This window comes from Schistocerca nitens, chromosome 6, assembly GCF_023898315.1.
Source record: "Schistocerca nitens isolate TAMUIC-IGC-003100 chromosome 6, iqSchNite1.1, whole genome shotgun sequence".
NCBI lineage: Eukaryota > Metazoa > Arthropoda > Insecta > Orthoptera > Acrididae > Schistocerca > Schistocerca nitens.
The window spans coordinates 529,341,136-529,357,926 of NC_064619.1; the positions used below are offsets into that span (position 1 = coordinate 529,341,136).

The 16,791-nt window shown below is 42.4% G+C and overlaps 1 protein-coding gene across 1 annotated transcript in view; it reads left to right on the forward strand.

Moving 5' to 3' along the window:
• Positions 1-16,791, forward strand: part of LOC126262569 (TIMELESS-interacting protein) — a 60,741-nt gene that overhangs the window by 11,322 nt on the left and 32,628 nt on the right. Inside the window, exon 2 of the mRNA XM_049959274.1 lies at positions 9,206-9,368. Within this exon, the coding sequence (XP_049815231.1) occupies positions 9,218-9,368 (151 nt within the window). The 5' untranslated portion in view covers positions 9,206-9,217. The remainder of the gene's footprint in view (positions 1-9,205; positions 9,369-16,791) is intronic.

The following is a 16,791-nucleotide window of genomic DNA, read 5'->3' on the forward strand; positions in this document are numbered from 1 at the left end:
ACCTGATTTAAACGGTTAAAAATATCATTTTTAATTAAAACAACACCATAGCTTGATATAGCATACCTTGTAAAGTAGAAATTTGCTTCAAACTAATTTTTGACTGCAAGTGGACTTACTGCATTTTGATATGTTACTCCTCATGACTGTTCTTCAGTTGTACATGGAAGTTAATGTTAATCAAATTTTGGCTAGTGTGTTGTATTGGACACCTCCCCCCTGAAATATTCATTGTGATGACATGGATCTGTAGTGTACTCCAAGGTGTAGGTTAAGTTGAAAGTTGACAATTTGATTGGGAGTTGGTAAAGCCAACAAATGTGAATGCCAAGTAAAGGTTGTGGTTATAAATTGACCTGTAGCATAGCCTTATGCAGGGACGATTCTAGAAGTCAGTCGGGGGGGGGGGGGGGGGGGGGGGGGGGGGAATGGAATATCAAATAACAAAAGGAGAGTTGGGGTCCTCCTGTCTAATTCGTAAAATTTGGTTTTGCTTAAAGTAGTTTCTGGTAACTGTTTTGGAATTCAGGGTAAAAAATTTTTATTAATAAATAATAAGATGCCCATTTTAAGTTAAATGATATTTATTGGCTTAGATAGTAAGCTATTTGCTGCTCTTATTCTGTTGTTAAAATGTGTTTGAAATACATTGCAACCTATATTGCTACATAATTATTTTTTAAAAAATGAATGAATCTGTTGGAGTAATATATTTGCTGATTTCTGAAGTCATTTTTTCCACTGCAATATGATGCTCCATTGGGGGGGGGGGGGGGAGAGGACTATAGCCCCCCCCCCCCCATCCTCCTTGCCACCGCCCCTGGCCTTATGTTTACTTTTGCACCATATTTAAATGCACATTCCCATTTTTAACATACTTTTTGTCATAAAAAAACATAACTTCATGATAAATTTAGAAAACATATATAAAATAATGGAGAAGTCTCCAACGAGTATTTTGATGCATGTTACGTACATATACATAAGCTATGAAAAATGCAATGGGGGTATGCATCTTGTTGTGATTTTTTTTATTACTCTGATGGTTGCATTATTAGCTGTAGTTAGTAGCAATTAATTGACATTGGTGGGCATCCTGTAATTTGTTCTAACCGTTTTGGTGATGTGAGGTTTTTGATAATAGTAGTGCAAGTTCTGTTTTTTGTTATTGTGAAGTTCGTTCTAGCTCTGAATGTCAAGGAAAAGTTTAGATTTCAAGTTGTTGTTGTTGTTGTTTCATGGTACTGTGGACTCCGTTCTAGCTATATAAGTCAAGTGAAGTTGTCAATAACAGCATTTGGAGCGAGTTGTGGTTTTGGGGTGTGTAGTTTATCCTAGCTGTATAGGTCAAGTAAACTTTTTGATGCCAATGTTTTGCAGATTTACTTTAATTTCTTATTTGACTTGAGTATGCATTTGATATCGGTAATGTCATTTATTCTGTGTCTCCCCACCCAATTCCCATGATTGATCCATTAGTTTCATTTTCTTCTTTGAATTATTTTGATTAAATAATGCATAATGAGATTGTTTCATGTCTTTTATTGTTTGATGACACGGACACCACGTTGAGTAAGTGTGAAATGGGTCAGGTGTGCACTACACATCAGAGGTTGATGATTGTATTGGGGGCACTCAAGGGGTTTTTAGATGAGGCAACTCCATCTAATCCAGGTAATAACAGCGGCAGTATAAGAGGCAGTATAAGTGAAAGATCCAAAAGAATGCCCCTCCACAAATAGGCGAGAGTATTAAAATCCTAGTAGTTAGCTGTCGAAAGAATTTACAATGAAATGCCAGAGTTTGAAGTGCCCCTGAAAAGCAGTGATGATCACATAATACTAAATACAAAAAGCTGGCTGAAACATGAAATTGATTGTATCGAGATTTTGGGGGGAAATTTAAGTGTGCGTGGAAAGGATAGACTAACAGGAAATGAAGTAATGTATTTATTGCAGTGGACAATGAACTCAAATCCACGATATAGAAATTGAAGCTGCATGCGAGATTGTGTAGACCAGACTCAACAGTCGTGGGCATAAAATAGTAAGTGGATCCTTACAACACCCTACAGATCCCCGACTTAACCGAAAAATTTAGAGGAAACCTCAGTTTGCATATAATCATCGCTGGAGGCTTTAATTGGGCAACAATCAATTGGGAAAATTGTATTTTGCTATTGGTGGCCATGACAAGACATCCTGTAAAACTTTACTAAATGCCTTCTCTTAGAACAGACAGTTTGGAACATAACTCATGATGGAAAAATATTAGATCTGATTGCAATGAATAGACCTGACCTCTTTGAGGAAGTCCACATCAAAATTGGTACTAGTAACCATGACATGCATGTAACCACAATTATTGCCCAAGTACAGAGGGCAAGTAAAACAAGTAGAAAGATAAAAATGTTCAGTAACCTAAATGAAAAAGCAGTAGCGTCATATCTCAATGAGGAACTAGAAACTTTCAACACAGGACAGGAGTGTGTAGAGGAACCATGAATAAATCTGGTGTCAGAGGACACAGAAGTTGATTGAGCGCCAGATGGTATGGACCTAGATACCCACTAGGGGTCTCTGTGCTCTGGCACGTGTGTGCACTCCGAGCCTTGCCGTGCAAGTGTACCACTCTCTGTACCACATGAAGTCGATGGCCAGTCACGTTTCCAGCGTCCATGTATTCAGGCGCTACCCCGACACTCTAGTACTCGCCGTAGTTTGCGTGTGCATCTCAGCCATACTGTGTTCCAGTTCCGTGTGTTGAGATACATCCTGTCATTGTTTGGAGTGTTTCTGGGTTGTTGTCTCGCTGCATTTATCAGCTCAGTTCTGCTTGCCTCGTGTTGTGTCCTAGTCGGTTGTAGCGTTTGTCATCTCCTACTTGTTCGTCTCTCCTGTGTGTCGTCGTTAGCCGATACCTACAGTGGCTCCTCCACCTGACGGCTTCACGTTTCCATTCTCTGCCGCACACTGCTCGCTGGTGGCTCACAGCTGTAAAGTCGGCGACAAGGTAAAAGATTCGATAGTAGGAGGCTATCTGTCTCCTGGAGCAAGAGCAGCAGCTCATGCAGCAGCAGTGCCAGTTTAGACGTCTTACAGCAATCCTTGCAGTTGCCGACGGACAGAGTCACGGCATGGGATGACCTACTGCACCAGCTCCTGGTCGTCGTGGTTTCTGACACTTCCCCACATCCGCTGCCATTTCCACCCTTTAACAATCCTAAGGAAGACTGGGAAACAAACTTGCATCATCTGAAACATCATTTCACAGCATTTCAGATCATGAATGACTCCCTACAGTGGTCGTTATTCTTCTCCTGGGCATCACATTCTTTCTGCTCCGCAAGTTGGCACCATTGTCAGATCCTGTGGCATATGTGTGTAATGCTGACTAACTGCTATTCCCAGCAATACCATGTCATGGCATCTTGGCTTGAGTTCCACCAGTACCATAAACAGTCCGGTCAGTCATACCATTCTTTGGTTACAGACATGCAGGGTCTCACCCACAAATGCGACTTCACTTGCACCAGTCAGCATTGTGCAAGGCGTCTTATGCCGACTTCTTGATTTGTGATGTTGTCATTCAACTAGCACATGATGCAGAAGTCCGCACAGCTGTGTTGAAACTTGTAACCCCTCACTGGAAGACATTCTGCGCATAGCCCACTCCTTCGAAATCGCCCAAGCGGCAAGCGAGCGTTTCATGGCAAGGTCACAGGTGGCAGCAATAGAGTTCTCCTCGCGAGTGCCTCCCTCGTGCTGTCGACGTGGTACAAACCACACACAGCAATGTTGTCGAGACTCCTTGTCCGACATCTCTTTGGCTTCGGAGCTGCCGATCGCCCCTCATTGGTGGTCGCGTGGATCACTTCCATCTTGTCCCGCAGTGCTTTTCCACCACTCTCGTGCAGACTGTCCCCATCACTGCAAGACGTGCATGCTTTGTCAGAAAGATGGCCATCTCCAATCTGTCTGTCTCTCAGCCGCTCAACCCACTCACTCCTGCCACTCACCCTCGGGGCATCAGGATACCGTGTGCACCCTGCAATCAGTCGTGCCACTGGACATCCCATCAATGCGGAAGTTGTTCATCACACTTTGCATTTTTAATGTGGATGTTCATTTTCCAGGTTGATATGGGGGCCATCGTCTCCTCGATCAATCTGGCGACGTATACACGCCTGGGTTCCCCAGAGCTGTCTCCCACCTCTTGGCAACTGGTCACATATGGTGACAGTTCTGTCACCCTCCATGGGCAGCTCTCTGTTCTCTTCCTCGTCATCATTGTCCTCTTCATGTATAAGATAGTCTCACTGCCATTGACAGTGTTACTTACGCTGCATTCTTGAAAGTTTTAACGATAATGTCTTCTCTCACTCTATACCATGACCGTTTTATCCATTGACACACTTGTTTGATTGTAGGTTGTTTTAAAGCTCCCTTTGGCATGAATTCATGTTGGCTTTCATCCATTTGTTTCATTTGTTTCTCGTATACACTTTAAATGGTTTATTTACCAAGATATCAAGAGGTTGCTTTTGGGAAGTAAGTACCCCAAGAATAAAAGCAAGATCTGTATTTCCTTGTCTTAATTTCTCTTTCACAGTATTTTTCAAAAGACTACTAAACTGATCTAGCACACGAAGAGAACTCTTCTTCAGTAAAGCACCTTTCCTTCTCCTCCACACTCTGTTAATCCATAATTTCATACCAGCCTCGTCCATCCAACCCTTGACATGTATGTGAACACCACCGCTTGGCAGTATTTCAGAAGGTTTGGGAAATGTTTTGCTCATGAAAATGATCATTTCATTAAGTTTAGTACCATCAGAACAGCATGAAAGGACAACAGTGTAGTGCATTTTTTTCATGTCCACTTGTTTTATAGTTGCAGTTTTAGCCAGTTTCATGGCAACAGTTCTGGTACTTGGCATATTAAATGTCAGAGGAGTTTTGTGTGTTCTCACTATTCGGCTTAGTTCACACTGGTGTTCTTTCAATGTTGAATAATAAATCAATGGAAAGATATTTTCTCTTCATTCTGTTGTGACGTTTATTGATATGTTTTGGTTTTGGTTCACATGCTACGTCCGTGACGCTTCATAAACCTGTGCACCAGCTCCACCCTTAAAGAATTTTAAGTTCCAATGTAGCTTTAGGTTACAAGCATACATTTAAATCATTTTTGTATTAATTCCAATGTCGTTTTGACAGTGTCCTTGAATCTATTTCAATACGTCATCTTCTAGTTTTGGCAATTTTTCATTCAGTCTTCTGTTTGCACATTTAGACTTCCTCATTTTTTTCAGTTCTTCTTCGTTTTCATGTTCTTCTGCATATGCTATAACTTTTCAATTTATAGCCCACATCATATTAATATCTTTTATTTTTTCCATTTTACTAACAAAAATATAATACTCTTACTGATAACGCGTATCATTTTCAACTCAAATTCTGTGGAACCGTAGGCCACAATGATGCTTCATAGGTTAGACACTGATCTGGGTTTGTGATGGCTGGACAGGAGGGAGTTAGTGTTAGCTATCTTGAGAATCTCCACTGTGTCACATGGGTGCACCACTGCTTCCAGTTGAATCCAGTGTTGCCAGATAGGGATAGGTTTCACATGCCATCAAATATATGGCCATTTTTAAGACTGTCGGGAATTGTAAATCAAACACTGGAAACTTTTATATTAATTTCCAGTATAAGACACATCTGAATATTGGAGGCAATTCTTCAGGCGAAAAAGTGCATCTTAGAGTCTGTAAAATACAGTGTATATTGCCACTGTAAATTTAAGCCTTGGCACAGGTATAGCTGTGGAGGCATCAGAGAAACTACCTGTCTGATGTGTGTCATCTGATGTTGCAGTTTGAACACTGAACAGTGACCTTCATTATTTACTACTATTTATTTTTAGGTTTTCCTGTCTTTGTCCTGAGGTCTTACTGAATTTTCCTTCCACTTCCAAAAATGTTTATACTTGTTCATACATTTATTGAGTCATCAATACGTTTTTATATTACATCCACAATAGAATCAATTAATCTATTTTGATTTTTCTTGTGTGCCTCACCACCAACTCGACAAGTAATTTCAAGTCATTTCTGGCATAAGACAGCATTGTTCCTTGATAGACATACTTCGTAGATGTGGTTCTGTAGCACCAAACTCGACACCAATCTGATGCCTGCATGCTTCAGAGTTTCTGCTTTAGTGCCCACTGACATGTTTCTTGAAACGTGCACTCGCTGAAGCAAACGGGAGAAGTTGTGTGTAGGTAGATGTACCACAAAGTATCAGTCAGTAGATCCTACTGCAGGCACAGAAAGAAAGCTGTCATGGTGTCACATGCTAAAAGAAAATCAGCAGTTCTTGCTTTCTCTACAGGCACTGCTTCATGCACTGTGGCAGTGAACAACACAAAAAGAAGAAAACAGCCATTACCAGTGAAAAAGTGGTTGAGCTGGTGGGAGGAGAGGGGAAGCTGGACATTCATTTGAAAATAACTTCTTTAAGAAGTTATAATTGATAATAAGTGAGGATAATTATTGCTTTCTAATAGAGCTTGTGCAACAGAAATTAAGGTAGCAAGACACTGTGAAGAGGAAAGCAATTACTACTACTTAGAAGTTAACAGCTACTGAGATTCCATGCCACTGGTGAATTGAAGTCTGTCAAGAAACTATGGTTTTGATACATACATGTTCTCACTACTAGCACCACTTCTCTTCTTGGTTTCAGTGGAATATCTTTTTCGCAGTACTATGAATGCAGACTTTTTATTTTCTTTTAATTTCCTCCCCAGTCGTCTGCGGCCTAAACTCCTTTATATTTTCTTTAATGCTATATCACTTTTGTTCCTGTTGTGGTAATATTTAGTTCTGACCTCAGAAAGACACAGCTTCAATCCATATTCTCAGTTAAAACAAATTTGTGTTCTTAGTAACAAGTTACCATATTCTGTCTTCACCCTTTTGGAAATCAGTCAGTGTGCTATGGGAGCTGTGAAACGCACAGCTGCAGATGTCTTCACCACTTAGAAATGCACCTAATAGTGAATGCTTCAGCTTCTCTTACCAACATTTGTCTATAGTGGTATACACTTTCATGCACAAAGGTAGACTTGTCTTTGGTTTGGCGCAGTATGCTGCAGTAGAGCGAGGGTAGCAAGTTTAGGCAGTTTTTTCAGTTCTGCATAATCATATAACACACTAAAAGGAATGTGTAATCCTCACTTTAGATCTAATGAGACGAAGTTCGATCCAACCCTCAACTCCACACATAACCCTATTTATTGAAACATCCGCCGGCTGAAGTGGCCGTGCGGTTAAAGGCGCTGCAGTCTGGAACCGCAAGACCGCTACGGTCGCAGGTTCGAATCCTGCCTCGGGCATGGATGTTTGTCATGTCCTTAGGTTAGTTAGGTTTACCTAGTTCTAAGTTCTAGGGGACTAATAACCTCAGCAGTTGAGTCCCATAGTGCTCAGAGCCATTGAAACATCCCTAATGTCTCTCCTCCATATAATACCATAGTTGTACAGGTGCTAGTACTTGGAGTGAAGATGCAACTATGATGTTCATACTTTGCATGAAGCGCACAGAATGTGTTGTTAATGTGTTGGGGGGGGGGGGGGGGGGCGGCTAGGTAATTTGTGTCAATCAGACAATGTTAAAGTGGGAATATAGGCATTGGTAAGATGAAGATGTTTTCCATGGTTAGCGTGAGATGGTGTCATCATCAAATATTATTTATTTCCTTTGGAGGCTTTAAGTTTATTTTTAATTGCAATTTTATCCTGGATGCAGGTTTACTAGTCCAATGCTAACAAGGTGACGTACAAACTTCCCTTCACTAATTTGATTCATATTAACTAGATGTTGTAGGGCATGACTCGGACATAAAGTATGCAAACAAGAAGACGCAACTCTAGACTGCTTTTGAGAATATAGAGTTTGAAAATTTTACACATGATTATCTTCATTGTATGGTTGGGACTACTGAAAGTCTGCAGCCGAACAATTAAGCAATTAGTTTCAAAAGTGCTAGGTCTTTGGATTGAATTTGCCTGCCAGCACTATTTTTTTTACCCCCCCCCCCCCCCCCCGTGCCCTGGATTGAATTTGCCTGCCAGCACATTTTTTTAGCCCCCCCCTGCCCCCCCTCCCCCCCACACACACATTACGACTATGCATATTATCACAATTTAAAGATTCATAACATTCATCCTGAAAACAGTAGAAAAAATTGTCATAAGGAGATTGGAAGTAAAAACAGGATACACAAGAACTTTCAGTCAAATCGGCATGGTTATTTTATTTATTACTGATGCTGATAAAAGTGAAAATAATGAAGGAATTTTTAAGTGTTGATGATTTATGCAGTCATAATAGATCTGCTGTTAGAATTACTTGGGAATTAAAAAAATAATAATAACAGTAACAGTTACCAGCAGTGAGATTCGATCCACAGACTTAATGTTTGGAAACGAAGCACTTACTCAGCAGCTATGGAATCTGGATTCCTTGAATACTAGTGACCATATGAAATGTATAAACATGATTTAAAATTTTTAAAATTGAATTTCTTGAAAACAATTGGGAGTTTCATGTTTCTTTATATGGATGTTAATTTCCACATGCCCTGTTAATATGAATCAAATTGGTGAGGGGAAGTTTGTACGGTCCTCTTGTAAGTAAAACTAAAAGGTTCTCACACCATTCTTGACTGTTTAATGTGTGAATCTTATTGACTGACTGCTGCAATATTGATATCATGGCTGAAGAACACTTGAATAGTGACACCCCCCCCCCTCCCCCCAATAAGTTCGTATGTATTTTATGCAAGGTCAGGTTACTATTTGAAACTCTTACAAGGTTTGCTCTTGCAACTGTAGGGGTGTTAGTGCTGAATGATGGCAGGGTGTCATTTTGTTTCAGTGTAGCTGATTGATTTTGATGCCTTTTTAGGCTTTGCACTGGATTGGAGAAGGCAGATTTTTTCATTATTAGATATAAAATTTATTAATTGCTTAACCAAGCTAAATGTATAGCAATTTTCTTATGTAAAAGTTTCATTATAGCAAATCTGCTGTTTACATTCATTGTTCTTAGCATTGGCTATTGAGAACTTATATCTGTATACTGAATTATCATACTGCACTAAATGTATAAAAATGGTATTTTCTTGTTCATAGGAAAATTAAAATATGTCTTCAAGTGTCTATGATGATGATGATTTACTGGGTGATCCAACAACTATTGAAGAAATAGTAGAAGTTGAATTAGAGGAACAGGAAGAAGCAGAAGGCAGTGATAATGATCAAAATCATGTGGAGGATGGCCATGCTGAGACTGAAGGTTGGTGTTAATTAATGCATTTGTCATTATTTGAATTATGTATTTTACAGAAGTAATAGGTTTGGAAAGGATAGATGCTACTCGCCACATAAATGAGGCTTTGAGTCGCAGACAGGTGCAATGAAAAAGGTGGGTAAAATGATAAAGCTTTCAAACAAAGTCCTTCTTTTGCAGTAGAAAACACACACACACACACACACACACACACACACACACACACACACACACACACATGTACATCTGTTTAAACTCTGTATAGAACAGCGGTTCTCACAAAAACATTTTAAGCATTCTGGTCAAACAGTCAATAAACTATAGATGGTAAACATATTAATTGTTGCAGTGTTGGGTTGCTGTGCTGGTGGGGGGGAATAGAGCAGAGTAGTAGAGAAGGAGAAAGGTGCATTGGGGGCGGGACAGAAGACATGTCATACTGGAGTGGGAACAAGGGAAGGGGATAGGTAGATGAGAGACAGGGACTAGCAAAAGTTTAGGCCAGGAGGGCTACAAGAACAAAGAGTTTGTTGTAGGAAGAATCCGGATGCCACAAGTGAAATTGTAAAGTGAAGAACATCATTTGGTCAACATGTTCATCAACTGGGTGGTCCAGCTGTCTGTTGACATCAGTTTGGCAGTGGCCATTTATGTGGATAGACAGCTTAATGGTTGTCACGCCCATTTAGAAAGTGGCACGGTGTTTGCAGCTTATCCTCTACTATCCCTCCCACTCCCCACATCGCGCTGTTTCTCAACCCCCACCACACATCCCAACAGATTCATACTCAGTCAGGCGCTGTCATGAAAGTGCTCCAGCAGCCTGTGACTCAACGTCTTCTCTACATGGTGAGTAGCAATCTGTCCTTTCCTTATTATTGTTTTCTATTCTTAACTTTCCATTGTTAGAAATAGTATGTTTGAAATTTTTTGTACAGTATAGTGTTGTCACTGCTATCAGTAGAAATGTGTTAGTCCTTCTGTTGAGGTGTTGGAAAATCTTATTGGCTGTCCTCCCTGTGCACTCCTGATGACTGGCCCATGTGTTTGATGCATAATAGGTGACTGGGTAATGAGTAATTCCTATCCCCGAGTTGATACGTAGGGTTCATATGTAACATCTGGTACAGGGCAGGTACAGGGAGGGGTGATTGCCAGTTGGTCCCTCTGTTAGGAGTTCGGGAGGTATTACCTGAGGTGTGAATAATCATGTAAGGTGAGCGCCCCTCTGAGGGGGCCCCCAGTTGGAAGGAGCACACCATCAGACACGCTTGCAGTCATGGAGGATTTTCTCGCAATGAACCAATCAGCATCTCATTCTAAATTTACTAAACATAAATGGAATGAGGCTAAACATTCAAAGATTCTCCCCGCTGCATTTCGGTTCTTCATAGTATCACTTACTGAAGGAGGTCAGTCCTTTGCTACGGTTAATCCTCCTACAGGGTGTTTCAAAAATGACCGGTATATTTGAAACGGCAATAAAAACTAAACAAGCAGCGATAGAAATACACCGTTTGTTGCAATATGCTTGGGACAACAGTACATTTTTAGGCAGACAAACTTTCGAAATTACAGTAGTTACAATTTTCAACAACAGATGGCGCTGCGGTCTGGGAAACTCTATAGTACGATATTTTCCACATATCCACCATGCGTAGCAATAATATGGCGTAGTCTCTGAATGAAATTACCCAAAACCTTTGACTACGTGTCTGGCGGAATGGCTTCACATGCAGATGAGATGTACTGCTTCAGCTGTTCAATTGTTTCTGGATTCTGGCGGTACACCTGGTCTTTAAAGTGTCCCCACGGAAAGAAGTCACAGGGGTTCATGTCTGGCGAATAGGGAGGCCAATCCACGCCGCCTCCTGTATGTTTCGGATAGCCCAAAGCAATCACACGATCATCGAAATATTCATTCAGGAAGTTAAAAGACGTCGGCTGTGCGATGTGGCCGGGCACCATCTTGCATAAACCACGAGGTGTTCGCAGTGTCGTCTACGGCAGTTTGTACCACCACAAATTCACGAAGATTGTCCAGATAGCGTGATGCAGTAATCGTTTCGGATCTGAAAAATGGGCCAATGATTCCTTTGGAAGAAATGACTGCCCAGACCAGTACTTTTTGAGGATGCAGGGACGATGGGACTGCAACATGGGGCTTTTCGGTTCCCCATATGCGCCAGTTCTGTTTATTGACGAAGCCGTCCAGGTAAAAATAAGCTTCGTCAGTAAACCAAATGCTGCCCACATGCATATCGCCGTCATCAATCCTGTGCACTATATCATTAGCGAATGTCTCTCGTGCAGCAATGGTAGCGGCGCTGAGGGGTTGCCGCGTTTGAATTTTGTAGGATAGAGGTGTAAACTCTGGCGCATGAGACGATATGTGGACGTTGGCGTCATTTGGACCGCAGCTGCAACACGGCGAACGGAAACCCGAGGCCGCTGTTGGATCACCTGCTGCACTAGCTGCGCGTTGCCCTCTGTTGTTGCCGTACGCGGTCGCCCTACCTTTCCAGCATGTTCATCCGTCACGTTCCCAGTCCGTTGAAATTTTTCAAACAGATCCTTTATTGTATCGCTTTTCGGTCCTTCGGTTACATTAAACCTCCGTTGAAAACTTCGTCTTGTTGCAACAACACTGTGTTCTAGGTGGTGGAATCCCAACACCAGAAAAATCCTCTGTTCTAAGGAATTAACCATGTTGTCTACAGCACACTTGCACGTTGTGAACAGCACACGCTTACAGCAGAAAGACGACGTACAGAATGGCGCACCCACACACTGCGTTGTCTTCTATATCTTTCACATCACTTGCAGCGCCATCTGTTGTTGAAAATTGTAACTACTGTAATTTCGAAAGTTTGTCTGCCTGAAAATGTACTGTTGTCCCAAGCATATTGCAACAAACGGTGTATTTCTATCGCTGCTTGTTTAGGTATTATTGCCGTTTCAAATATACCGGTCATTTTTGAAACACCCTGTATATTCAGAAAGGTGTTGATACAATTGCAGGCCCTGTGAACTCGTGCTATCATTTACATAATGGGATTTCGTATTTGGAGACCAGTTGTGATTTTGAAGCCCAGTAACTGTTCGCAGCGTTGCTCCAGAGTGGCTGTCCTGTTTGTGTCGGGGCCTGTTGAATGTTCAATTCTTTGCATAGTGTTATTTACACTAGGCTGCTTGATGGTCTGACTGAGGAAGAAATCCAAACTTAACTCTCTGATCAGGGTGTCACTGCAGTCCATTGGGTAATGAAGAAAGTTGATGCAACCTAGTGCTTACATGCACTCCTTTTCTGATGTTTGATCGAGTAGCACTCCCATTGAAGATCAAAGCAGGCTATGAAGGCATCACGGTCCAACTGTACATTCCAAACTCAGTGCTTGTTACCAGTTTCAGTGTTACAATCCCATTAGCATGTCCTGCCGAAACACAGCCAGATATATTACTTGTATGGATGTTCATGAGGCAATTGCTCACCACATTCTCCCCCCTGTATCAATTGCAATAACGATCATGCAGCCTCGTTCCGAGAATGTCTGGTGTATCTTGATGAATGGGCTGTCCAGGAGATCTGGGCGAAGGAAAAAGTACCTTATCCCGTTGTTCGCAAGTTGTCAGCTAGTCGAAAGCCCATCTGGTACTTACAGTACCGTTCTTGCTATGCCTTGCTCCACGAAGGATGTGACCACACATGCTCGTGACTTCAAATTCAGCACTGCAGTTGTAAAATGAATGGTAGCATTGCTGCTCCTTCTCCTCCTCCAGCTTTGCAACAAGACACCCAATCTTTGCCTCTGGCGGTGAAGTCACCTGCTACACAACTGTCAGGCTGGAAGGGACAAAGGGAACATTCCTGCGAAGTCTTCTTATGTCCCTTCAGCCAACAAAAATCCGGGTCTTCAAATGTCAACTGCAAAGGCTCTAAGAAATCAAACAAAGGCTAACGGTCTTCTCCTTGCTTCATACAGAGATCCTCTTCAACAATGTCGCCGTGTTATATTCCTACCCGGCCGACATCCATTTTGCCAGTGCGCACCACCTTCTGTTTTTCTGCCCTGGAATCTGCAGGCAGGCCCAGTCAGAATGCCAATGCCTGTGTAGATCTCATGGAACAGGAATTTCCAGCTTCTGCACCCTGTACCACTGAGTCTTAAAGGCTGGCACTTGTCAGCTGCCGAGGTGACAACCCTTAATTTGTTCCCTCCTCCCCTTTCCCCATTATTACTCTCCTCCAATGAAATGCTTGCGGATTAGATCCAATAAGGAGGAATTGCGACTGCTATTGGAATCGCCGCGTCTACTTGTCCTCTGCCTCCAAGAAACAAAATTGCGTCCTTGCAACCGCTTTAACATCTCACATTTTGTTCTAGTACAGTTTGACGTCCTTCCTCCCCCTCCCCTCCCCGAAGATGGCATTCTGCCTCGTGGGGGAGTCGGGCTGCTCATCTGGGATGACATTCATTGTCAAACCACACCACTGAACACTTGGCGGCAAGCCTTTGCAGTCCACATTATTCTTCCTCTCTTCACCCTTCCTCTTTGCAACATCTGCACCCCTCAGTCTTTCGGTGTCACCAAGGCAAAACTTCCTCCAGAGTATTGATCAACTCCCTCACCCCTTTTTGCTGCTCAGTGACTTAGGTCATGACTAGGTAGAGTATCTCACAAACATTATCCTTATTGCCGCATAATGTTCCATACCTCGCACTTTTTACCGCACCGTGCTCTGGTCCCCTGATGGACGTGCTGTGACTGCGGAGATGTGCTCTATGAGTTTCTATCCGTCATCCTGCAGTGGTGAATTTGATTTGGTATAAACAGTTGCATGTGCAGTGTCGTCGTATTCTTCACTATAGAAGAAAAGCTTGCTGGATTTAATTTACTAATTCTTTTATCAGTTCTGCTCCTCCTCCTGTCGTGTGGGGGCAATCTCCGTTGGTTCTCTGGGACCAAGGTTCATTCCCCAATTTCAGGTGATGATATTGGCTATCTCCAATACCTTGGGCCCCTATTTTGCAAAGATTTCGAGCTCCACCCACTATCTTCCCGCCTTCTTCCATCAAAAACAAGTGCAGGATAAGTGGGTGATCCTCCTCTCAGAATCGTGAATCCTACAATGTCATCTTTACTATGAGGTATCTAGATCATGCTCTCACTTCATCTTTATCTTCAGTCCCAGGACCGGATGATGTTTGCATTCAGATTTTGCAGCACCTTTCTCTCGTGGTGTTGCAGCACCTTTCTCTCCTGGGCAAGCATTTTCTCCTTCATACATATATTCATATTTGGACAGATGGCTCGTTTCCCAGATGCTGGCGTGAAGCCAGTGTCATACCCATACCTGAGTCTGGTAAGGACAAACACCTTCCTTCCAGCTACTGCCCCCTTTTTCTCACCAGCTGTGTTCGCCAGGTTATGGAACATATGATTCATGGCCAGCTAGTATGGTGGCTCGAATCTCGCAATCAACTAAGCACTGCACAATGTGGATTTTGAACGCGCCATTCTGCAGTTGACCATCTCGTCACGAATGGTTTTCTGCAGAAGTACAAGACTGTGGTCATGTTTTTTGATTTGGAGAGAGCCTACAACACCTGCTGGAGGACTGGTAACCTTCGTACTCTTTTTATGGCTATCTCCCACAAGGTATCCCAGGTTTCCTTTTTTTCGACGACTTTGCTATCTATGACAGTTCTTCATGGACTTGTCTCCCTAGTGGCGTCTTCAGCGATGTCTCAGTTGTCTCTACTCTTCGAGTATTTACATTCACTTTTGCTTTCCCACTGCAGAAACCATTTGTTTGAATTTCTGGCAGTGCAATCGGTTTCTTCCACCATCTTTACATCTGAGCGTGTTCCTCTTCTGTTCACTGATGCTACAAAACTGCTGCGGCTCATGCTTAATAGAAAATTTTCTTGGTCCTTCCATGTGTTTTATCTGGCTCCACGCTGCACCCGGTCTCTGTGTCGTACTCATTCAAAGCAATACTTCCTGGAGAGTGGATCGGACCAGCCTCCTCTGCTACCCTTGAATTTATTATATGTGGTTTGTCTCACTTAAAGTGTGCCATTTATTCAAAACATAATGTGGTAAAATACCAGAATGTGAACATGCTTTCTAGTCTGACAGGTACTAAATACACATGGGAATTCAGGCAAGTATTCAGATGATGATGATACAAATAATGCTTTCCTTGAAATAGAAATAATATGGAATTTTTCAAGGGAAACAATATGCAACTTTTCAAGAAAGGGTCCATAGTGGAGAAAGATTAAGGAATATGTCCACTGAAGTGGCAGAGAAACTGGTATAAGAATGCGTATTTTGGAAACAACTGTATAATACAGCAAGTGTCTGGCCCAGTTGTTAGATTTGTTACTGCTGCGACAATGGCAGGTTATCAAGATTTAAGTGAGTTTGAACATGGTGTTTAGTTGGCACACGAGCGATGGGACACAGCATCTCAGAGGTAGCGATTAAGTGGGGATTTTTCCATACGACCAGTTCATAAGTGTATCATGAATATAAGGAATTTGGTAAAACATCAAATCTCCGACATCACTGCAGCCAGAAAAACATCCTGCAAGAATGGGACCAACGAGGATTAAAGAGAATCATTCAATATGATAGAAGTGCAACCCTTCTGCGAATTGCTGTAAGTGTCAATACTGGGCTATCAACAAGTGTCAGTGTGTGAACCATTCAAAAAAACTTTATCAATATGGGCTTTCGGAGTGGAAGGCCTGCTGGTGTACACTTGATGATTGCATGGCACAAAGCTTTATGCCTCGCCTTGGCCCCTTGACACCAACATTGGACTGTTGATGACTGGAAACGTGTCACCTCATCTGACGAGTCTAATTTAAAATTGTGTCATGCAGATGGACGTGTATGGATATGGAGACAACCTCATGAATCCATGGACGCTGCATGTCAGCTGGGAACTGTTCAAACTGGTGGAGGCTCCATAATGGTGTGGAGCATGCGCAGTTGGAGTGGTTTGGATGCCTGATACGTCTACATATGGATCTGACAGGTGACATGTACATAAACATCCTGTCCGATCACCTGAATCCATTCGTGTCCGTTGTGCATTCCGATAGACTTGGGCAATTCCGACAGAACAGTGCGACACACCACAAGTCCAGAATTGCTACAGAGTGGCTCCAGGAACACTCTTCTGAGTTTAAACGCTTCCGCTGGCCACCAAACTCTCCAGACAAGAACATTATTGACCATATCTGGGACGCCTTGCAACGTGCTGTTCAGAAGAGATCTGTCACTCTGGCAGCAAGCAGAGATATCGTGGGTGCATCCGGAGTTCAGAGGAGCACAGAATAGAGTGATGTGTGTAGCAGATCACCTTTTGGCTGAGCCTGCTCGGTCAACAGCCCCATTCGTCCCCCACACTTAC